Source organism: Thunnus maccoyii, chromosome 14, assembly GCF_910596095.1.
Source record: "Thunnus maccoyii chromosome 14, fThuMac1.1, whole genome shotgun sequence".
Taxonomy (NCBI): Eukaryota; Metazoa; Chordata; class Actinopteri; order Scombriformes; family Scombridae; genus Thunnus; species Thunnus maccoyii.
Window position 1 is genome coordinate 862,293 of NC_056546.1, and position 25,810 is coordinate 888,102.

Sequence of the window (25,810 nt, forward strand, 5' to 3'; positions counted from 1 at the left end):
ATAAAATTATCCCAATTAAAAGTTACATGAAATCATAGAGTGCAGGAGAGGAAAACAGAATATTTCTGGTAGGCCAACACAAAATCATTTCAAAAACATGGAAACAAAGAAAATAATTCTAGAGTCTTTATGGCTTTCTTGTTTTCAGATTGAGTAATTGTGTTAATGTATTGTTTGATTTCCTTTTCGAGACGGTAAGTACATGGTATTTGATTAGTGAATTTCCGGGTTATAGATATGAGCTTTGGCTAAAAATAATATTAAATTAATTACGTAATATTGGTCTACTTGGGGGGATGGGACTAAAAAGAAACCAAACATTTTGATAGTCCAAAACAATATTTTTGTCAATATGTTGACGGATGAAAGTAGTGACATTTTTCCAAAAAATCTGCAGGTGGGGACATGACCAGAAGAGGTGGTGAAGATCTTCTGGAGCCTGTTTACAGAATTTGCTGATGTGTTTTTTATATCTTTGCATAAATAGATTGGAGGGATAGATTCGGTGGATGAGTTTGAGTGACACTTCTTTAGTTTTATTTGTGATGAAATATTTGCAAGGGAGGGACCATATGTTTTTCCAAATCAGGTTTGTGAATGTATTGTTCCAGTATGATACGGCTTTGGGGGTACTGATGATTTCTTTTTGGTTCAGTGCACGTACAGTACGGTTATTGTTCTTTTTCACTGAGAAACAGATTTGACCGACTTCTGTCTGCACAGACTCCAGAGGTAACGGGTCAATTTCAGGTAATGTGACATTTTTGAACAACATAATTTCACCAGAGGGTATTGCATCAAATACTATTGCGTATTCTTCCAGAGGAATAGGAAATGTATATTTATTTAAATTTCTGAGTATGATAACAGTGAGCCATTTGGTCTGAAAAGTTGACTGACTAAAGTTATGCCATGGGTGAACCAGTTCTCTATAAAAAGTGATCTGTGTTTGTATAGTATGTCCCTGTTGTTCCAAATGTAATATCTATGGGGGGTGAAGTTATGTTTATAAACCAAAGACCAGGAAAGAAGTATCTGTTTATGAGAGTTGGCTAGTTTTGTGGGAAGTTTTTCAATATTGTAGGAGCAGAGTGACAAGAAATTAAGGCCATCAACTTTGGAAAATATGTAGTTGGGAGGCATTTATTAGAAATAAGGATGTGGTTAAAGTTCATAGAGCACCTGTTGCTTGTGTTTTTGTTGATGATGATTCCCTAATAGGTGTCAGACTCTTTTACAGGTATGTTGGAGATGGATGTGCTACTACAGTTTGGGTGGGAGCAGTTCACACTTACTTAGATTCAGGTGAAGTCCGGATACTCTGGAAAAAAACGCAATTCGGTTTTTGTGAGGCATTTATTAGAAATAAGGAAGTGTCATCTGCCAATTGGCTGATGACGATTTCCCTGTCTGCTATAGATATCCCTTTGATGGGACTCTGCTTAATAAAGTCAGAGAACAACTGGGCACATATCAGAAATAAATATGGTGACACAGGGCAACCCTGCCTGATTCCACATCCGAAACAAAAACGTGGAGAAGTACCTGTTTGCATTTTAATTGAACAATTCACTTTCTTGTACATGGTTTCAATTGCTGAACAAAAGTACTTACCATAGCCAAATTTCTGTAGTGCCTGGACCATAAATTTGTGTTCAATGGTATCGAACGCTTTGCAAAAGTCCAAAAATAAAATAAAGCTGTCATCAGGGCAGTATTCAGCATAATCAATGAGATCCAGAAGAAGTCTTATGTTGTTAGATATATGTCTGCCCTTCATGAATCCTGTTTGTGTTTCATCAATAATGTCATCCAGTACTGCTTTAAGTCTTTTGGCAAAGATTCCAGCTAAGATTTTATAATCATTATTGAGGAGACAGATTGGTCTCCAATTATCAATGCGGAGTGAGTCCTTATTAGGTTTAGGGATACGTGTTAAAAGCCCTTGATATAATGTAGGAGGAAGACTTTGGTTATGGGTGCTTTCGGTGAATACACCATGGAGGAAGGGGGCAAGTTTATCAAAAAATGTTATGTAAAATTTAGATGTCAAGCCATCAGTTCCAGGAGATTTATTTAATTTAAGTTGCTGAATGGCTGATCTGACTTCTTCTAAGGTCACTTGCTTGTCAGAGAGGTCCCTTTGGTCAAAACTAATAGATTTTAACTGAGAGAGATGTCCAAAAAATATTTTGTTGCATTTTCATCTTATTGTGATTTATGCAGGTTCCTATAAAGCATTAAACAGTGGTTGAATACCTCTTGTGGATCATCTGTGACAGCTCCATCTATATTAAGGTTTTGAATGCAGTTCGCTCTGCTGCGTGACTTTTCCAGCCTAATAAATTTGCTGTGTTTTGCTCCCCTTCTTCCAGCCATTGCTTTCTGGAGCTCACATAAGCACCTTCTGCTTTAACTCTGTATATTTCATCTAGCTTGAGCTGCTGCTCAGTTAGTTCTTGTTTGTCATCTTCTGTTAGATCTTCAGGCATACACTGATTAAGAGTGGCAATTTTGGTAATTACTTTTGTTTCTTCCTCTTTTCTTAGTTTGGCCAAAGAGGATCCATACTGTCTTAGGTATTTTGCTATCTCGAATTTCAGTAGTTCCCAGTTTTTTTGGAAACATTTATCATTCAAAGCCCTCTGCCAGTAACATTTTATTAGGGCCTGAGCCCCAAAGGGGCGAAGACCCTATTGTATTTTGTGTGTTTGTTTCTTTCTTCCTCTTCTTCTTCATTCTTTATTACTATGCCACTTCAACCCTTAATTTGACCCCCTAAACATGCTCAAAAACACACCAAATTTGGCACGCACATCAGGTCTGGTAAAAATTTGATAAAATGTAAAAATTATCCCCCAAAGTGCCAAAATGTGCTCTATAGCGCCACCCATGTATCTAATATTGCTGCCACGGCCCGTAGGAATGTCGTAGAGAGATCGAACCAAAACTCAATTATTTGTCTCATCAAGACTTACAAATCATATGCTGACACCCCTGACCTAAATCCAACAGGAAGTCCGCAATATGCCCATCAAAGTATGACTTTGCGCCAACTTTGGACCCCCAAGAAACATTATCTCCTCCTAGGGCGTTAATGGTATCGGCTTCAAACTTGAATACATGACTTATGACACTGTGCTGAACAAAAGCAAAAGTAAGTAAAAACTTTGTAATAACTCGAACGGTTTAGATATTATAAGCCCTGAAAGTTGTAGTGCCACATCACACCTTATAATGTAAACCAATGGGGAGGCAATCTCTAGGCATGGACTTTGTGTTAAACAAATGGTTCTGATGTCTAAACTATAAGTCTGACCACTTTCAAACCTGTATCAATGGATTCGCGACGAACCTTCCTACAAAAAAATGTGATTTGTAATGTAGGATTTGGCCAAAGTCATGGGATTTATGAGGATATTTCACAAGAAGAGTGATATTATCCTCTCCAACTGAGAGGGAAAGAGAGAGAAAAGGGGGGGGGGGGGGGGTTGAATGGAGCTCATTGAGTGAGGGTGACAGTTTAGTGATAAAGTGCTGCAGAAAAATAAAATCAAAACTAAAATTTGTAGCTCTGTACTGCAGTTTTTCCTTTATTAGGGCTCAAGCACCTAGCGGTTCACTCACACTCTCCATTCAAATATATGAGTATTTTTCTGTGTCTAGCTGCAGTTACTTATTGTCTCTACACACCTGACAGTACACATGTCAATCAAACTTTGACCAGGCCATGTGGGTTAAACGTCTTTACTTTTATAAAAATAAACTTGAGGAAATTAGAAAATTAATTTGTTTTACACACAAACTCATCAAGAGTTTTGTTTACTAACTGAAATTCAAGTGAATGGGCCCAAAACTTGCATGATTTTGATTCCACAGGTGTGAGCAAGACAGACATGTCTCACCCTGCAGAAAATTCTCATCCTCGCACCATTGAGATTTGATGTTTCGCCATGACAGAGGAAGTTGCTATAACTTTATCGTAAATGCTCCAGTCTGCACCAAACTTTACATGTTTGATAAGAGTCCCAGCCTGAACACGTCTACATGACAATATTCCATCAGTGATCCAAACTGGCTGAATAGCGCCCCCTACGAAATTTCAGCGAAGCAGCCCCAGCAGCAGGCAAAATAGTGGACAAAGGAAGTGATGTTTATCTCCTTCTTGCTATGCTATATGCTATGCTATATGCTATGCTATATGTTATGCTATATGTTATGTTATATGCTATGCTATATGCTATGCCATACGTTATGTTATGCCATATGCTATGCTATTTGCTATGATATGCTATATGTTATGCTATATGTTATGTTATTCTATATGCTATGCTATATGCTATGCTATATGTTATGCTATGCTATATGCTATGCTATGCTATATGTTATGCCATGTTATGTTATGCTATATGCTATGCTATATGTTATGCTATATGTTATGCTGTATGCTATGCTATGCTATGCTGTATGCTATGCTGTATGCTATGTGTTAGTATGATTTTTATCTGACCCTACATACTTTACTGATTTTGGGTGTTGGACATGTGACATAAACATTCCAGAGTCTGCATGTCACCTTAGGTAATATGGTATAGCCCTTCGGGGGGGCCTTATAGATACAAACAATGGGTCCATGGTCAAGATGGGAGCCGTTCCAGATGTGGTATGTTGTGACACATAATATGTTGTGAGGTAGCTGTCAATCACTTGATGGATGGCTCCCAACTGACCTAGTGCCCATGGAAAACATGTTATTCATGTGATAAGATACAGATGTGTAACCCCATATAAGCTATGCATCGACAGTGGTACGTTGCCCAGATCATCTTTGTACATGGAATGGACCCGATGGCCATCGTCTAATAAACGTCTTCAAAATAAGAACTTCGCCAGCTCTTCCTTTGAACGATATCATCGCACATCCTTCCTTTCACTATGCTATGCTACATATAGCATATAGCATAACATAACATATAGCATAGCATATAGCATAACATAACATATGGCATAACATACAAAACAACATATAGCATAACATATAGCATAGCATATAGCATAGCATATAGCATAGCATATAGCACAACATATAGCATAGCATATAGAATAAATATAGCATAGCATATAACATAACATATAGCATAACATATAGCATAGCATATTGCATAACATATAGCATAACATAGAATAACATAGCATAGCATATAGCATAGCATACAGCATAACATAACATATAGCATAACATACAAAATAACATATAGCATAACATATAGCATAGTATATAGCATAGCATGTAGCATAGCATATAGCATAGCATGGCGAAGCACAGGAATGTTTAATTTAGTCAATGTACTGTACATGTATTGATTTGGTTGAATGTTATTCATGAAGCTTTATTGTATGATGTCTGTTCATAGTTAGGTTAATGGATAGCCACACCGCTAAGTTGATGTTGATATGATTCACACACGTGTTCATAGCGCTGGAGTTACATCCAGTGACTACTAGGCCTTGCATTCAACCTCTTTTAACCTGGCATCTTTATCCCATACTCTCTTTTAAACATAGACACATACACGCAGAGAAGAAACTCAAAGCTCACACACACACTTACACACTCTTTAGTGTTCAGAGCCGCCATCTTCCCTTGTTACCAGAACAAAGGGAATTGGTCTCAGACGCCATCTTGGACATGAGTCCATGGGTGTGTTTGAAATCACATACTAACGTTCTGCCTACTACATACTCAAAGAGTATGTACTGCATACTGCGTACTAAATGAATGATAAAGTATGCCGTTACTAGCAGACTGTTTACACTGAAGTATGCAGCCAAGTATTCCACAATGCATTTCACACCAACCGGCAGCAATAGCAGAGATTTTAAAGCAGGCTAAAAGCTGTTGTAATTTCACTGTAGCACTGTTAATATGTCATTTTATTAAGTTTTAATATTGTTTCAGATGAGAAAGTAACCATGTAGATTAACAGTGTGTGGTCAGTTTATCCAAACGACGTCTGGTTGGAAACTGGTCGGGACCAGCCGGTCATCTCAGCTGCTAGCAGCCCGACTCCTGCGTCGTCATCCCGGGGAGAACATGATCCATGAACTGATCTGCAGCTCTTTGCTGATTTACTGCTGGCTCTAATGTCTCTGCAGCATTTTGATATATGATATAATTCCTTTTGGAAGATAAATGTTGGTCTCACAGATGAAATCTAACAATTGTAGCTGCAACATTAGTTTGAATGTAAAGCTTCATGTTTTTACTGGACAGAACAGCAGCGCTGCCTCTGGGCAGTCTATATTACATTTTGTTTTATTTTATTAAGCTATATAACAGTTTGGATTTTTATTCTAGTTCCATTACAGACTGAATAACATCATTTACTGCATCTCTCTTTCAATTAGGTTATTTTTTTGGTGAGTTGAGATTATTTTGTCACAGTACAGTCAGGTACATAACCGCAGGAACATGATTTCAGGTGGGGGTCCGGGGTTACTGACTATTAACCCCCCAAAAAGTGTTTGAGTTCATTAAATACCTGCAGCGATCCCCCCGCAGAGACGCTGTGAGCATTTACGCACGAGGCACAGCGGTGTAACTTCATAGATTATTTAAATCTCCAGACACACCGACAGGATCGGTCAGGATCTAATGTTAATTAATGTTCTGTGTTCTTCTACACATCCAAAAAGTCATCTGTTACACACACAGCCCAGGTTCATACAAGCAGCCGTCCTCCTGATAAATCCTGAGCTCCATCAGAACTGTCTAAAAATATTATTTCAGAAGCTAAAAGTTTAATTGTCTTTCCCCCGCAGAGTTTCCTCCGTCCTGTCAAGTTGATAACTACTATTCTTAGTTTTGCTGCTTAAATGTTCCAGGATATTTGCTGACATTACTGCGCACATGGAAACATTTATAATTACTGAAAGCAGCCTCTCTAATCTTTAAAGTATATCGTTAAAGAAAATGCTCATACATCAATGCAACACACCAAAAAGAATCACCTGGAAAGCTCTCGCTGCTCAACATAATTTAAAAAGTAATACAGCCTACAGGGAGCGGTGGAGGTGGAGTGTAATGTCAACAGTCAGGCTCTACTACCGTTACCCACAGGGTCTATTTTTACTGGACCGGTTCGGACACAACAGAAAAAAAAAAAATTATTGCCACAACACAAATGGGTCTATAGGTTGCGAGCCACCTGGTGCTGCAGCACCCCGACTTCCCGCGGCTATGGTCAGGTAGGTGTGTTGAGGACTTGGCAAGTTCGACTTGGGAGTACAAACTTTAGAGGACCAGAGGACACTTAATACAATAAAACAAAATATAATACAGACTGATGTGTTTATTTTAATCCATTTATATTTATGTAAATGTGGTGATATATGTACATATGGAGTCCCAGAGGCAGCGCTGCTGTTCTGTCCAGTAAAAACATGAAGCTTTACATTCAAACTGTGTTGCAGCTACAATTATTAGATTTCATCTGTGAGACCAACATTTATCTTCCAAAAGGAATTATATCATATATCAAAATGCTGCAGAGACATTAGAGCCAGCAGTAAATCAGCAAAGAGCTGCAGATCAGTTCATGGATCATGTTCTCATGACGACATGTTGACCGGCCGATCATCTCAGGAGTCGGGCTGCTAGCAGCTGAGATCACCTGCTGGTCCCGGCTAGCGGCTCTCATAGGTGACTCCTCACATCTCTGAAAACATCACAACAGATTTACAACCAGATGTTATTTGGATAAATTGATCACATATTGGGAATCTAAATGGTTACTTTCTCACCTGAAAAAATATTAGAACTTAATAAAGTGACATATTAACCGTCCTACAGTGAAAATTGCAGCTTTTAGCCTGGTTCATCTCCTCCATTGTGCAGTCTGAAGAGACGCAATGCATTGTGGGGCAGTTGAGTACGTCCAGTAAGCTCACGCCGCGTACTCAGAAATTCCTGCTAATGTAGTTTACATCCGGGTATTTCTCACGTACACAAAGTCCACAAACTATGCAGCTGGAACGCACTAAATACTCAATTTGACGTCATACTTAGTATGAATAGTACGTTAGTCTGCGATTTCAAACACAGCACATCACTTTGTCAGCCATACTGTTTGTAGTTTTCCTTTGTCCACCGCCATTTTGAATCCAAGCAACCATTTTGCTTTTGTCTGTTTCCTCCACACACACACACACACACACACACACACACACACACCTGTATAAAGTACCTTTTAGTTAATTACATATTGTGTGTTTTTACTCCCTTTTGTTATCTTTGTAAATAAATGCTTTTGAAAATACAGTGTCTATTTAATTTTATACAAAAGTGAATACTGCCAACCTCTGCGCTGCAAAGAACTCCCAAATCCTTCAACCTTTACTAGCTGTTGATATGGTAACTTTGGTTGTTTTATATTTCCCAGTCGGACAGTCTGCCGAGGCTAGCCCAACCGGCTTGTTTTTAGCTTTGGGAGCTAACTTAAAACATTTAGGCTATGTTAACTGTTGTGTTTAACTAGGTCGATCAACTGTCTGCTCCTGTTTTAACTGAATTATTATTAACTTTAATTACCGATGCGTCCATGTATGGAAGTGTACATTTGCTTGTTTTTATGTATGATGATATGAATGCTCATGTTTCAAGTCTTTATAATTGTATTGCTCTTGCCCTTGTGAAGCATATTGTGTTGCTTTCTGTATGAAATGTGCTCTATAAATAAATTTGACTTGACTTAATATAACTATTAATTATTTCTGGTAGCCAAATTTAATCTAAATGTCCCACAAAAATGTCGCCATGTGAGGAAATGACCTACAACAGCCAACTGAAATATCAACATTATTTGCACTCACAACATTTGAAACAGCTCAAGAACATCTGTGACTAAATATAACTGACATGTTATTTCTGCTATAAACACGTAGAGAAATATTTTAACGATAATAAGAATTTTATATAATTTATATTTGAAGAATTTAACTCTACACTGATTTATAATGTTAATCACGTATGGACTTACCGAGCCTTTCTGCAGTTCCTCACAGCTGGGATCAGTCTCAGTTTTCCCTCCTTTGATGTTTTGTACTTGTCGAGGTCCAATTCATCCAGAACCTCCTCTGACATCTGCAGCATGTAGGCCAGAGCTGAGCAGTGGATCACAGAGAGTTCCTTCTCTGATCTGTTCTCTGACTTCAGGAACTCTTGGATCTCCTGATGTACTGAGCAGTCGTTCATCTCCATCAGACAGTGGAAGATGTTGATGCTTCTGTCAGGAGAGACATTAATGTTCATCTTCTTCAGGTTGTTGATGACTCTCTGGATGATTTCTGGTCTGTTCTTTGTCTGACCCAGCAGGCCTCTTAAGAGACTCTGGTTGGACTCCAGAGAGAGGCCATGAAGGAAACGAACAAACAGGTCCAGGTGGCCATTTTCACTTTGGAGAGATTTCTCCATGGCTCCCATCAGGAAGACATCCAGAGATGAGTAACTGTTTCCGAATAAAGCTGAAAATTTCTTGAGGAAAGACTTTGGTTTTGATTTGCTGTCTTTGTAGTCTTTTCTCAGGAAGTCCTCCAGTACCTCTGTGTTCCTGCTGGTGTAACAGTGGTACATGTAGACTGCAGCCAGAAACTCCTGAACACTCAGATGAACAAAGCAGTAGACTGTTTCCTTGAAGATCACATTCTCTCTTTTGAAGATCTGTGTACAAACTCCTGATAACACCGAGGCCTCTGTGACATCAAGACCACACTGCTCCAGGTCTTCTTGGTAGAACATGATGTTTCCTTTCTCCAGTTGTTCAAACGCCAGCCTCCCCAGCTTCAGAAGAACTTCCCTGTCAGCCTCCATCAGCTCCTGTGGCCTCATCTCATGTCCCTCAACATACTTGTGCTTCTTCCTCTTTGTCTGAAGCACCAGGAAGAGTGAGTACATGTCAGTCAGGGTCTTGGGCAGCTCTCCTCTCTGGTCTGTAGTCCACATCTGCTCCAGAACTGTAGCAGTGATCCAGCAGAAGACTGGGATGTGACACATGATGAGGAGGCTCCTGGATGTCTTGATGTGTGAGATGATTCTGCTGGACAGCTTTTCATCACTGAATCTCCTCCTGAAGTACTTCTCCTTCTGGACGTCAGTGAAGCCTCGTACTTCTGTTACCCTGTTTACACATGTTCGAGGGATCTGATTGGCTGCTGCAGGTCGGGAAGTTATCCAGATGAGAGCCAAAGGAAGCAGCTTCCCCTTGAAGAGGTTTGTCAACAGCACGTTGACTGATGACTTCTGTGTGACATCAGACACGACCTCCTTCCTGTTGTTGAAATCCAGTGAAAGTCTGCTTTCATCCAGGCCGTCAAAGATGAACAAAACTTTCCAGTCATCGAGCTTCTCTGCAGTGACCCTCTGTAATTTTGGATGGAATTCATGGATCAGCATGAGGAGACTGTACTGCTCATCTTTGATCAAGTTCAGCTCCCTGAATGAAAGCAGAATCACCAGACTGACATCTTGGTTTTTCGAGCCCTCTGCCCAGTCCAGACTGAACTTCTGCACTGAGAAGGTTTTTCCAATGCCAGCGACGCCGGTGGTCAGAACGACTCTGATGAGTTTCTGTTGGTCAGGTAAGGGTTTAAAGATGTTGTGACACTTGATTGGAGTGTCATGGAGGGTCTCCATCTTGGAAGCTGTTTCAAGTTGCCTCACCTCATGTTGGGTATTAACATCTTCACTCTTTCCCTCTGTGATGTAGAGCTCAGTGTAGATGCTGTTGAGGAGGGTTTCACTCTCTGATTCATCAGTTCCTTCAGTCACATGTTGACAATTCAATCTCAGACTGATCTTATATGTGTTTAAAACCTCCTGCAGATCACCATCTGCTGAAAGATAAGAAAAATATAGATCTGAACATCTATCAGTTTGTTTACATGCACTTGCATAACCAGGTTACTCAGAGAAACCAGGTTACATGGGTAATCAGAGAACATGTTAACATGCACAGTAGTAACCTGGTTACTGCAAATCTGTGAACAAGCAACAAATCCGTGATCAGATTTCTCCTCTACACTGACCTTATTATCAAAGCATGACTTTCTTATTTTATCTGTATTAGTGATAGAAGACGTTGTTAGTCCTGACTTTTTGTTCTGTTTTGCTCTGTGTGTCTGAGTCAGAAATCGACTTATTTACACTTCTAGAGGTTACTTTGTGTTAGATCCAGTTTTAGTTGGACTTTAAATATAAGGATAAATCACTCTGTGTAAAACTAACTTTCCCTGTCTACAGTCTTTTGTTAAGTACATGTTATGTTCATATATGGCAGAGAAATTGACAGGGCCGGACTGGGAAAATCATTCAGGCTGGGAAATATAGCGTGAAATATAGTCCCAGTCAGGACACTTTTTAAGCGGAGGGTCTGAGGGTCCCCACTAGAAATATTTTAGTTACAAATACTTGATTTCCTGCATTCTGGTGAATTTTAGTGCATGTGAATAACAAACTAATGAGCCAACATCTGCTTAGTATAATGTACTGTTATAACCCTCAAATAAAACCAAAGCTGCATATCAATAAGGAGGGAGACGACACAAGGACTAACTTTTGACCAATAGTTATTAAATAGTAAATAACTAAATAAACAACTAATATACTAACAAATAGAAAATGTCTTGTACCTGCAGGTTGCTCTGAAGTAGTGGGCTTCTGTACTACTGTGGCACCAGTGCTACTCTCTCCACCTTCAAAAAGAAAAAAGCAAAAGCACAGCACAGCATATCTTTAATGTACCAATATAATACAGTTAACAACTGCACAATACCATCCTCAGTTTACTGATATACACTAACAGTTACCCATCATCGGTTAAAAAAGCCCTTTAACCAACACAAACATTAAGTAACACAGATCTTTAAGTTTCAACTAATTACAGCAGCCTGAATAGTGACAGAAGACGTTGTGAGCTCAAAGTATGAACTCACTGTCTGATTTTCACCAAAATGCATTAATTTTCAAATAATATCGACCACATTAACTAGACTAGATATGCCAATTATGCCATCAATGTTTTTGAGGAAATTATAAAGGGAACAACCACTTTTATTATTGATCGTCCAGTTTCTTGGCAGCTTTAACATTGACAGGAGACCATGATGACGCATCTGTAACATTAGCTACGTTAGCTAGCCAGTAAACGTTAGCTAGCTAGTAAACGTTAGCTAGCTAGCTTGTTTATTTACTGACTAACATGGCAGCATTTAGCTGCATCTCCTGCAAGCACCTTTCTTTTTCTCTCTTTCCCTCTCTGCTCCACCCTTCCTCTTTTTCCACCGTCCATCTTGCTGCTCAGTCATTTAGCCTCTAAATGTATTTACTGCCAAACGAAACCTCTCTCTCTCTCTCAAATTCAAATTCAAATAAGCTTTATTGGCATGGCAGATCAGAAATCTACATTGCCAAAGCAGTACAGAAAATTATAAACTTTGACAGATGATTAATAATTATACAATAACATGTAAATATAAATAATAATATTAAATACAATATCATAAAAGGCATTTTTTGCTGATGTAATCACACAGAACATTTACTACAGAGCTTATTTCTCTCAGGTAATGACAAGACTTAATATATTTTACAGCTATTACTGCACACACAGATAGGACAGTTTCTGAAGATCAGAAGCTCTCTCTCTCTCTCTCTCTCTCTCTCTCTCTCTCTCTCTCTCTCTCTCTCTCTCTCTCTCTCCTTCTCTCTCTCTCTCTCTGGCGGGCCATTTAGCAGGCCAGGCCACCGAGAAAAGTCCCAGTGCTCCCGATTGCCAGTCCGGGCCTGGAAATTGACTTTCTCCAGCAGAAATCTACCTGAGGAAATCAGGTTCCCCATTACAGTAACCAGTAACGGTTACTCTGTAGGACCACCCGTCAGAGTTACGTCACTGCCCACCTGACAAGAGTTCATTCATGTTCTCCACAGTTAGACCCACAATCTTTCAATAATCCAGTGACGACCCCCATAAATTAGCCGCAGTATCAAACCAGCCTCCAGGAAGTACTGTATGTCTCAGAACCGCCAGTATTTGTTGGTCAGTGGAGGTGATATCACCAGATTTACTGTGGGCATCGGTTTGCATAGTTATGTCTGAATTGTCACATGATCCTTTAGTCTGACTTCATGTGTATCTGTCCCATTACTGTTGAACTCATGCAATTTAGGCACTATGTGTTAAAAGGTCTATATCTCCCATACAGTTCTTTCTACGTTAACATAAACCTACTCAAACTAAAGCTTCAAGCTGATCTTATGTTTATTTAAAACCTCCTGCAGATCACCATCTGCTGAAAGAGAAGAAAAATATACATCTGAACATCTATCAGTTGGTTTACATGCACTTGCATAACCAGGTTACTCAGAGAAACCAGGTTACATGGGTAATCAGGGAACATGTTAACATGCACAGTAGTAACCTGGTTACTGCAAATCTGTGAACAAGCAACAAATCCGTGATCAGATTTCTCCTCTAAACTGACCTTATTATCAAAGCATGACTTTCTTATTTTATCTGTATTAGTGATAGAAGACGTTGTTAGTCCTGACTTTTTGTTCAGTTTTGCTCTGTGTGTCTGAGTCAGAAATCGACTTATTTACACTTCTAGAGGTTACTTTGTGTTAGATCCAGTTTTAGTTGGACTTTAAATACAAGGATAAATCACTCTGTGTAAAACTAACTTTCCCTGTCTACAGTCTTTTGTTAAGTACATGTTATGTTCATACATGGCAGAGAAACTAACAGGGCCGGACTGGGAAAATCATTCAGGCTGGGAAATACAGCGTGAAATATAGTCCCAGTCAGGACACTTTTTAAGCGGAGGGTCTGAGGGTCCCCACTAGAAATATTTTAGTTACAAATACTTGATTTCCTGCATTCTGGTGAATTTTAGTGCATGTGAAAAACAAACTAATGAGCCAACATCTGCTTAGTATAATGTACTGTTATGAACCTCAAATAAAACCAAAGCTGCATATCAATAAGGAGGGAGACGACACAAGGACTAACTTTTGACCAATGATTATTAAATAGTAAATAACTAAATAAACAACTAATACACTAACAAATAGAAAATGTCTTGTACCTGCAGGTTGCTCTGAAGTAGTGGGCTTCTGTACTACTGTGGCACTAGTGCTACTCTCTCCACCTTCAAAAAGAAAAAAGCAAAAGCACAGCACAGCATATCTTTAATGTACCAATATAATACAGTTAACAACTGCACAATACCCTCCTCAGTTTACTGATACACACTAACAGTTACCCATCATAGGTTAAAAAAGCCCTTTAACCAACACAAACATTAAATAACACAGATCTTTAAGTTTCAACTAATTACAGCAGCCTGAATAGTGACAGAAGACGTTGTGAGCTCAAAGTATGAACTCACTGACTGATTTTCACCAAAATGCATTAATTTTCAAATAATATCGACCACATTAACTAGACTAGATATGCCAATTATGCCATCAATGTTTTTGAGGAAATTATAAAGGGAACAACCACTTTTATTATTGATCGTCCAGTTTCTTGGCAGCTTTAACATTGACAGGAGACCATGATGACGCATCGGTAACATTAGCTACGTTAGCTAGCCAGTAAACGTTAGCTAGCTAGTAAACGTTAGCTAGGTAGCTTGTTTATTTACTGACTAACATGGCAGCATTTAGCTGCATCTCCTGCAAGCACCTTTCTTTTTCTCTCTTTGCCTCTCTGCTCCACCCTTCCTCTTTTTCCACCGTCCATCTTGCTGCTCAGTCATTTAGCCTCTAAATGTATTTACTGCCAAACAAAAGCTCTCTCTCTCTCTCTCTCTCTCTCTCTCTCTCTCTCTCTATTTTATATTGAATGTGCTGAAGCACTGAGCCTGAACAACTAAAACAAACTGTCCAAATACTGTCTGGACTGTATCTGAAATTATGAAAAATATAAAGGAACAGGTAGTTTCTCCTCACAGATCTGCTGTCTGGATGTGATGTCATGTTTGTCTCTTCCTGTGACTGACCTTCTGCTCCTGAGCTGATGTTTGTCAACTTCTCCACCAGATCGTTCCTGCTGATCTTCTTTAAAATATTCTTGATGACTTCCACAGCTCCAGCAAATTCATATTTCTGCACCATCAGATCCACCACGTCCCGCCTCTCCGCCTTCGACAGCTGGCTCTCTTGGATGGGTGGGATGTCGCCCACCTTTTCATACTTCAGGGACCACTTGAAGTCCTTAAATTCATTGTTGCTTAAATCATTCAGAATGTGAAGGAGGTCCATCTCCGTCATCATGGCTCTCTGGTAAAATCAGAGAACATTGATAAGAGAACAGTTGTGTTTCTGTCTGTCTGCCAGTAGAAACTCATTCTGTGTTTCTACTGGATCTGACTGGTTTGACAAAAAGGCCAGTTTGGCTGCAGTTGTTTAAGTGTCAGAAAGACTCAAGAGGATCTTCAGTAAAAACGTCTCACCACAAGTCTACTCAGTAGCTGTTCTGGGGCTTTCTATCGGATTGCGTTTTCTCAGTTGTCATGGAAATGTACGTGTTAAAATTTAGAAACACAGTTTAGGTATCAGTGTTGTGGAAACTACTTTAAATCTCTAGTTTACCAAACTAATACTTCACAATGAAAATAGTTCAACTACATCTTAACTACTGTCAGAAACACTCAGCTTGTCAAACTAAAACTACTTTCAAAAAGTAGTTCAACTACATCCAAACTACATCACAGGAAATGATCACAATCTGAGTCTGTAATCTCATATTGTTACACAGAGGTATAACTGAACTGACACTGAGTAAAGTGTAGGTGTGTTTGATTTAGGGACCAGGGCAGGCCAATCCTCACTTAGGCAGCCTGAGGATGTGTTTTAAGGAGACAATTGGGAGCAATTGTTGAGGTGGAATCAGGAAAATGCTAAATTTCCAAGGAATTTCATACTATTCAATTACAGACATCTTGGTCACAAACTACAGGTGATTTTAATCAAATAGCAGGTGATTGCTATGACAGACTGTGTCCAATGAGCTGTGGCTTTGTGCCATATTGTACAGCAAAAAACATCATGAGAATACTACGAATATGTGGTTTGTAATTAACTACCTAAACTACATGAACCATAGTAGTTAACTACTGAAATAGTTAAACTACCACCCAACTACTGCAGATTGTAGTTAAACTAGTAATTGAACTACATGTAGTTAACTACTCTCCAACACCGTTAGATGTTTGTGTCAGAACTGGACCTTTTGTTTCTAACTGTTAATGCTGAACCACCTTAAAGCCTTCATCATTTCAGGTGACATCACACCTTTACAGCATTTTCACAAACAAATGTTTAAATACAAACAAAAAAAAAACAATGTACACACTATGAATATGTGGTTTGTGCTTCTTTTTATCTACAGCTGAAAACATGTGAGAGCAAAGAGATTTGAACTTCTACATGTGTAAACTCTGTGAATGAATATGAGACACATCCTGAACATTTATCTCCTGTAAACTCACAATGTGTTTGTAGAGTCTGATGCCTGCATGTAGTTTGTATCATTTACAGACATTTTATGAGCTGCAGCTTTGTTAAACACATCAGCTGCCACTTTATATTTAGATGACTAAACCTGCTGCAGAAGATCTTCAGACTCTCACTAATAACTGATGGAGATGGTTGTAGTAGAGTGTGGGTTTGTTTTTAAATGACATTTCAACACTGAATCATCTTCAGGTCAGTTTACAGTAGAAACAGTCTCTTACTTTGTGTCTGAGGGTCCAGGTTCATTACTGAAGTCTGGAGGATCAACTTTAGACCAGTCAGATATCAGAGACTCTGCTCCGTCCTCATCTTCTGGAGTCTGAGAGGTAAACCAGTAACACTGGAGACACACACACATACACAGTATAATAAACCCAGTCCTTCCTCTCAACTTAGTAGCTTCTTATTAGTTGACATGACTTTAACTACAACTATGTCACAAAGATAAACTTTGACTCTGGTTTAAATCCAACAAACAGACTTCAGATAAACATCTGTGTGGTTCTTAACTGTGACTTCTCTCTATTTTAACTGCAGCAGTGAGTCACGTTACATCACTGTGAGGACGCAGAAACCGAAGACGTCGACACTGTGATCTCACAGTTTAATCAACTAAACAATTAATCAGTAAAATAATCATCAGATTGATCAATAATGACAGTAATCATTATTTACAGCTCTAATATTAACACTCACCCTGCCTCAGACTGTTTCCTCCTTCTGCTCTGTTGACTTTAAAATGGAGTCTGTACAGACTTTCACCTTTACTGCCTACCTGTTAACTCCTCCCCCTTCTTCTTTACCGGAAGTCGTGTGTGTGTGTGTGTGTGTGTGTGTGTGTGTGTGTGTGTGTGTGTGTGTGTGTGTGTGTGTCAGCAAGCATAAAGTACAAGTACCTTAAAACTGTACCTGAGTTCAGTATTTGAGTAAATGTACTTAGTTACTTTCCATCACTGTCTTTGACACACCTTAATATGTGTGGAAATATTAAACATCATTAAATGCACTGGTGCCAGAATACGGGGGACAGTGAGACTTTTTGTCCTCCCACTTTCAGGTGTTTTGGTGATAAAGTGGAAACGTCCAAGCCAGACATTCACAGTGATACTGTCTAAGTCTACTCTAAGATGTTGGATCTTTAAATCAATCATAATCAGAAGACAGGAGACTGTGAGTAGCCCATGATGGCTGCCAGTTCAGACCAGTTTAAATAATATGACCACCAAATACTTACTATGGGTATATATAGTAACTATTAATGAAACAATATACTTTTATTTTGCAGTAAAATCATCAAATGTAAAAGGTGGCTCATGTTACCCCGTTCTCCCCGACTGTCTAATTGATGATTAGAACCAATCACAAACTTTATTGACTATTTCCAAGTTGCTTTTGTAAATCCCTTTTTAAGTTGAATAATTTATTGATGGATAATTATGTCATTTGTAAATTCTTTTTTAATTCCTCTTTTTAATTGTATAATTAGTTATTAATTAATGAAATGCTTTACTACTATTTCTGTGACCCTTGTGGTCCTTCATAATCTATATGTGCAATAAAATCAAATGTTTTTGCTGCTCATGGCAGTTATGACAATCATTTTTTATGCTTGTGTGTTTGGCAGGCAAGTTTCACCCTCACTCCAGAGATTTATATATCTTCTACTTCATTGTATGAATTTGAATAAGAACAAGTGGAGAAATGGGTCTATACTTGAGCTCCTAGCAGCCATGTTGGTCCAGCACTGCAGCAGCTCATAACAGGCAAACTTACCTCTCTCAAGTGCACAGCTATGGAAGGCTTGTATTGTCACCCGAGGATGAAAAAATAACGATACAGTAATGTAATAATATACATAGTATATCTTTAATTACACAATAATAAGGTATGCAGGTAATAGTTACAGACTACTTGCTCTATAAGTTCATGGTAACAACAGGGGGCATAAAAAATGATCGTCATAACTGACATGAGCAAAGGGCAAAAACAGATTTTATTGCACATATAAATATGTACTGGTTCATACGGAGTAGGGCTGTTAGTAAGATGTAGTTTATTTCAAGAATATAAGATTGAAATGATTGAGAACGTTGATAGCATTATAGGCCTTTCATTGTTTTATTATATTCTCCTGTTAACTTCCACCTGAGGAAGAGATGCATCATCTTTTTTTGTCAGTTGTTAAGTCAGATCTGTCAGTTTTCTGAAGTGGATGTAATCTATATATGCAGGGATTGAAATGCTAGAATTGGTAATATGGAAGATTTGATCCCTTCTATTGATTCGATCCCCCGGCAAGTTGCAATTGATGATTATGTTAATAAACACAGAGAAACCTTTCTGGAGTTTTTAAGAGATTCCAGAATGTGTGCACTTAATGGAAGGATCAATACTTTATGTGATAACTTTACATCAGTGGCTCCAAAGGGTAAAGCTGTGGTCGATTACATTGTAGCTCCATCTGAATATCTAGAAAACTGCCTAGAATTGAAGGTATTGCTTGTTTCGCAGGTGGTAGAGGATAGAGCTGTAGTTAATTTGATCAGAGATTATTGTCGATTACCAGATCACTCATTGCTGTGGATGAAGTTTAATGCTGGTTATAAAATGTCCCAGTCTCAAGAAGTATCTGCTCCAGCTAAACAAATTAAAAAGCGAGTGAAAGGAACAGTGTCTGATACTTTTTTAAAGTCAGATGTAGGACGTACGGCTATGCTGAAACTTATTGAGAGATTACAAACTTTTAACAAAACGCAAGATGAGTTGGATAAATGGTACGATGAGTTTTGTATATTAATACGATCAGAGCTGAATGATAATGTGGATACCGGTAAACTTAAATTTAGAAAATCAAAACAAAATAAACCCTGCTGCAATAAGGAGTTGGGTGATTTATGGTCGGATATGCGTAGCGCCGAACATCTTTTAAGAAAGCAGCATAAAACAATTTACAAACATAAGCAATATATTATTGATAAAAAACTAAGGCTGTAACACTCACCCTGCCTCAGACTGTTTCCTCCTTCTGCTCTGTCGACTTTAAAATGGAGTCTGGACGGACTTTCACCTTTACTGCCTACCTGTTAACTCCTCACCCTTCTTCTTTACTGGAAGTCGTGTGTGTGTGTGTGTGTGTGTGTGTGTGTGTGTGTGTGTGTGTGTGTGTGTGTGTGTGTGTGTGTGTGTGTGTGTGTGTGTGTGCGTGCGTGTGTGTGTGTGTTTTCTAGAGGCATTGTTGTATTGTGAAGTACTATGTGTTCAGCTGTGGTAATTCTCTTTTTTTGCAGTAGGTCGTATGTGGAGTATGGGGAAGGTACAAATAGGTACAAATAGGTACAAATAGGTACAAATAGGTGAGGCAGTAATCATAGAGCAGTTTTGCTAGTCACCATTTAAAGTCGCTCTGAGCTTCTAGAATCACTTACAGCTTAAAGTGCGAATGTTGAATTTAATTTAAGAGCTTTGTGAAAAGTTTTCTGACTGTTCGCTGGCTGTTAGATACAGGTATTAATACCTGGTACAGGTGTACCAGGTATTCCTCATGTTGTGAGGACATAAATCTGTTTAAACAGACACATGTGGGGACTCGCCTCCCTTTTGGGAACAGTTTTTGGACTTTTTCTCTAATCTTTGATTTTTGCTGAAATATTGGATCATTTGAACATTTATTGAAATGAAAGCATGTGAGAAGTTTAGAGGGAAAAATCACTATTTGGTGGAGCTGTTAACAACTCATAGACATGTGAAATGTGACCCCGACTACACACTGCTTTATGTAAGACGTCAAAAGCCAAAAAGGTTGGAAACCACTGGTTTCATCTTTAACAATGTGTTGTATTTTAAAAGCTTGTTATATTATCCATTGTGTCAAATCTTCATCTGAAAAGTAACTAAAGCTGTCAAATAAATGTAGTGGAGTAGAAAGTACAATATTTCCCTCTGAAATGTAGAAAGTAGCATCACATGGAAATACTCAAGTAAAGTACAAGTACCTCAAAACTGTAGTTAACTACAATACTGCAGTAAATGTACTTAGTTACTTTCATCACTGTCTTTGACACACCTTAATATGTGTGAAAATGTTAAACATCGTTAAACGTCAAATGTCTGTCCGTCACTGACAGTGAATGAAGACGCTGAGTCGTCGGTTTGTACGAAGCTGTAAACAGTTTTATTATTGTGACATCAGAGCAGCAGAACAAACCAACATTCATCAGAAACACACTGCTGAACAAACACCTGTCTGTGTAGAAGTCACTTGGTGTGTTAAGGTTTTGTGTCGCTCTGTTCTCGTCTATGTACAGGTGCTACATCAAACCATGCAGAGCATGTGATTGGCTGCCAGCCATCAGGTGATCTGACAACCCAGAGAAGTGCAGTGCAGAGAAATAAACCAGGAACATTCAGACCAAACCAAAAGAAAAAAATCATTTAAAAGGTGAACAGGAAGTGTGGGTGTTTGTGGGAGGGGTCACATCTCAGTCTCAGCCAATAAGCTCTCACCTAGACCTGATGTCAGCAAGACCATCTGGGGGCTGGAGTCTGTAGGGTTAAAGAACGACACGTTTAGAAAAGGACCAGACCGCCATGTCCCAACGTTTCTGAAACCAGTAAATACAAATCCTGCTGATCATTTTCCAAATCATCAATCACTTTTTAGATTGATTTCCTTCCAGGCAGCCATTTTGTTTCTATGAAAATCAACCAGCAGAGAAATAATCCATCACAGCAAATGTTAAGTCATGTTTATTTGAGAAATAGTTAGAAAAGTTCAGCACAACCCTCCATAAAACCACAACGTGACGTTTTTACATTCCAGTTTTTGTATGAGGCTAGCAGCTTCCCTGTTTCAGTCTTTATGCTAAGCTAAGCTAACTGGCTTCAGCTTCATATTCATCAATCTGAACATCTAACTCTCCGTCAGACAGAGAATAAGAAGAGTTCCCAAAATGTGAAACTGTTCCTATGAAGGAAATCAATCTAACAGCTGATTTGGAAAATGTTATAAATACAGTATATACATCATTTCTAGTACTTTAGCTAAACATGTGTGTTCATTCATTCAAAGAAACTCTGTTAGAAGTGTCCTCATAATGTCTGAAGTTGATGACCAAACGAGTCATCTATTAATCCAGAAAATAATCAACCGACTTGTCGATAATAAAAATAATGGTTACTTGCAGCTCTAATATACATATAAACTGTATATATATGACTAAAAACAGGAGGCGAGGACGCCGTGGTCTCAGTGAGGACTGGCAGGTCTGGTTTCAGTTCTTCAGGTTCAGTGTAAGGTAAGGTCAGAGTAAAGAGGACTGTGGTCTAATGTTAGTTTTTGGGGACTCGTTGTGTATCTTTGGATCCTCTGAGCTGTGATAAATATAAGAACATGAGTGTTTGAGTTCAGTGTTGAAGGAAGTTCAGATCAACGTCTCCCCCTGCTGGACAAACACAGGAACACCTGAGAGACTGAAGACTTCCTGAAAAAAAGGCTTATCAGCACTGATATGAAGGCTGAATCCTAATGTCCATCCTCTGGACTGAGCCTGAGACTGAGGGGATGAAATGCGCTACGAGACCTCAAGTAGACCTTGACACTGCTAACATTAATCTATATTCAGGGGCGTCAGTGAAAAGGTCACATTGTGTTGATCATAACACAATTTTATATCCCTCAATTCCTCAACATGTAGATGGATATATGACATTTCTTCAAAAAGGCAGCAGCTCCGCTGAAGGCCAGTCAGGTGAGAAGATTTTTCCAGTTCAGACAAAGACAAACTTAAACTGGTTGATCACTCATTAAGCTTTGAGTTCTTGTAAATCTAAGTTTAATAAAATAACATGTTACTGAAAACAGGCGAGGAGAGGAAGAGGAGGAAGATGAGGAGACTGACAAAGCTGAAGGAGCAGGTCTGATGAAGGTTAGTGATCAAGAAGAAAGTGAGTGGGAGTTGTTTAAGCTTTTAGTTGAAATTAATACTGAATTTTATCACATAGGCCTATTACTCATACAAGGAATAAACTCACCTAAATGATTTTATGACATTTTTAGTTTTAGAGGTTCACACATCAAACATCAGTCTGTGTATAGATAACATACTGAGGACCTGCAACTTATCTAAGAGAGAGGAGATAACATTCCTTGACAGTACCTTTGCTTGATCTGTGCCTGTTGTAAGTGGATGGAAAGTATTTAAGTCATATACAAACTATGAAGAGACAGATCTATTGTGTTGATTTTACACCTGTTGCTACTCTAAAAATTCATGACAAACAGATATTTTGGGGCTATTTAAAAAAAAAAAATCCTCCCCCCAGTCCTCCCTGGTAGAGGCTTAGCCCCCCTAACCATAAATCTCTAGTGATGCCCCTGATCTCATCTATTGCTGATATGAAAATATTAAAATATTGATTGGTGCAGCTTTAAATGACAGATTCACAGTTTTTCAGGTCTGTCTTGAACCAACAGTCAGTCTTCAAATGAACATTAAAGCTGTGTTTCTTGCTGTAATCATTCCTCCTGTTCATACTGACCATTAGAAGATCCCTTCATAATGACCTTACAATGGAAGTGATGGAGGACAAAATCCACAGTCTGAAGCTAATATGAAGCTTCAGCGTCCAAATGAGTCAAATCAAGTAGATATCTTTCAACGTTACAGTCTTTTTAGTGCCAAAGTTCCTCTTTTTGTTACTATACTTCCACCTGCAGCTCAACAGGGAAACACTGTCCGAGGAAACACAAAGAGGGAATTTGATGCTAAAAAGACTGTAAATGTGTCAGATATCCACTTGATATGACTAACTCAGACTGCTGAAGCTGAATAGAAGCTTCACACAGACTTTTAAATGACTGTGTGGACACACTGTGGATTTTGGCCTCCATCACTTCCATTGAAAGCACATTTGAAGGATCATTTAATATCCAGTATGAACAGGAGGAATGATTACAGCGAGGAAAACCTCTTTCACTGTTACTATGGACACCTGACTACTGGTTTAACACACTGGAAACACTGGAAACCATCATTTATATTAAAAAGGTGATGATATGTTTGTGTCTCTGGATGTAAAAACATATTATTATCTAACATAAGGTTCATCAGTCAGACCCTGCCGCTGCCTGTCAGTCTCCACTGAGGGATTAAATCAGAGCAGTGGGAATCGAACCATCAACCGGCTGCTGCTGCTGCTGCAGTTTTTAAGTCACTGCCCACCGGAGGAAGTTTGTAAAAATCCAACAGAATATTTTATTTAATTCAGGTTCATGGTCTGATATTCACCACTAGGTGGCGTGACAGCATCAGACAGCAGCTCTGACTGAAGACCCTCTGAACCTGTAAACAGCTGTTCTGAAACAACTTTCATGATTTTTATAATAGAAAACTGTTAAGATTTGTTTGTATTTTGCATCACGTCCAACAATAATATTAGATTCATTGATTCAAAGGAGGGAAATTTAACACCCAGTACATAAAAATAAACAATCAGCCTCCACTATACATGGCAGCACTTAGATGATTGATTGATTGACAGTTAGCAGCTCCTCACATGTGAATATTTGCTAGTTTTCAATGATAATAAACCCAACATCTTTGTGTCTGTGACTGTTGATGAGAGAAAACAAGTCATCTGAATATGTAATAATGATCAACACTTCATACACTGATCAATCTGGATCATTTAAGACAATAATAGTTGGTTGCAGTACTACTGATGAGCTTCATTGATCAGATGATGTGGAGGAAACTGATTCACTCTGGTAAAGTTTGTTGGGTGAAAACTGAACTTGTTTGTGTGATCACAGGTGAAGTGAGTCTCTGAGGTTCATATTTATTTATTTATCAAGCTGCTGAAAGTAAAAACAGCTGATCAGACGTGTTCTGGGTGTAGAAGTCAGTCATGATGTCGATCATCAATGATCAGGATCAATAACAAGCAGCATCATGAAGAAGAGAGACACCTCACTGTTATTTGTGTCTGAACATCTTTTTTTATTGACATTTATCAAACAAGAATAAATCTGCATCGATCTGATGATTGATCACATTATTACTAGTTTATCTCATCCACATTTATAGATTTATACATTATCAATATATTAGATCGTTGCAAAGATTTAAAGACATCACACAAAGAAAATCAACTTTTTTTAAACAATGATAATTCTATATGTTCTTACAGAATAACAAACCACAGAAAATAATTTATAATCTGCCAGATGTCAGGTGGATCCATATCTCTGATTGGCCGTTCCTTCATGTGATCAATCATGTGATCATGTGTCTGTCAGGAGGAGGAAGTGACTTGATAAATGTGTCTCATTGATCATCACAGAAGGACTTTTCTCATTCTGCATGAGAAGAACGTTTGATCCCGTGCGATCAATAAGTGATTATAAATCATTATCATTAGACCGATATTGATCCATATTTCAGTCGGCCGATATTATTGATCTATCACAGATACATCAGCATATATGTTGTCTGATATGCGTCAATATTTTAAAGTTGTATATGCAGCATTTTATGTATATTTGATCCTTTCTCAAGTTTAATGTATTCATATGTTTTTTTTATTTATGTATATTTATAATTATTAAATTCTCAGTGAACTTTACTGTTTCACTGATGTCATTTTAGACAATAAAGTTTATTGTTAAACTGCCTCCATTGTGCATCTTTGTCTCAAGTGTTTGATAACCACATTTGAGGGAACATATATATAGATTATTGGCCGATATATCAATATCAGAATTTTTCACTCCCTAATATCATCCAGTATCGGTTGGTCTCTAATTATCATCAATAGACAAAAAACACCAAAAACATTTTAATCTCATTAGTGTCTCCCAGAGCTTTTAACAGCATCTCATAGTCTTCATCAGTGGGTTTACTCAGCTGTCTCTGTGTCAAACTGTTTCAACACTCATGAAATAAAACCTTTTTTTTCTCCGTGTTGTCCGGTGTCTTCCCAGTGGTTCCTTTTTAACAATATACTGTATTTATTGATTTCCAATAAATCAATAAGAGACGGATACATAATGAAATCCACAAGAAAGAAGGAGAAAAAAACCCACAACAAACTAAATAAGAACAAACAAACCAAAAACACAAAACATCAGCTCAGCTTCATATAATTCACAACATTATAAGTTTTATGCTTCTTATTGTCATTTATTCTGTCATTGATGCTACTTTATAACTACAGCTTTAGTTACTTTTCAGATGAAGA

At 38.4% G+C, this 25,810-nt stretch overlaps 2 protein-coding genes across 2 annotated transcripts in view; one reads left to right on the forward strand and one right to left on the reverse strand.

The window, feature by feature from the left end:
• The window catches only part of LOC121912100 (NACHT, LRR and PYD domains-containing protein 12-like), a 42,877-nt gene extending 27,549 nt beyond the window's left edge, over window positions 1-15,328 (reverse strand). The window contains exons 1-4 of the mRNA XM_042434181.1: window positions 15,058-15,328; window positions 14,140-14,202; window positions 11,686-11,748; window positions 9,039-10,890 (exon numbers count right to left, since the gene is read on the reverse strand). Of these exons, the coding sequence (XP_042290115.1) occupies window positions 9,039-10,890; window positions 11,686-11,748; window positions 14,140-14,202; window positions 15,058-15,328 (2,249 nt within the window). The remainder of the gene's footprint in view (window positions 1-9,038; window positions 10,891-11,685; window positions 11,749-14,139; window positions 14,203-15,057) is intronic.
• LOC121911176 overlaps window positions 1-17,976 on the forward strand; it is a 374,983-nt gene extending 357,007 nt beyond the window's left edge. Inside the window, exons 2-3 of the transcript XR_006099785.1 lie at window positions 16,814-16,899; window positions 17,631-17,976. The gene's annotated coding sequence lies outside the window, so the exon portion shown is untranslated. The remainder of the gene's footprint in view (window positions 1-16,813; window positions 16,900-17,630) is intronic.
• The last annotated feature ends 7,834 nt before the right edge of the window (window positions 17,977-25,810 follow it).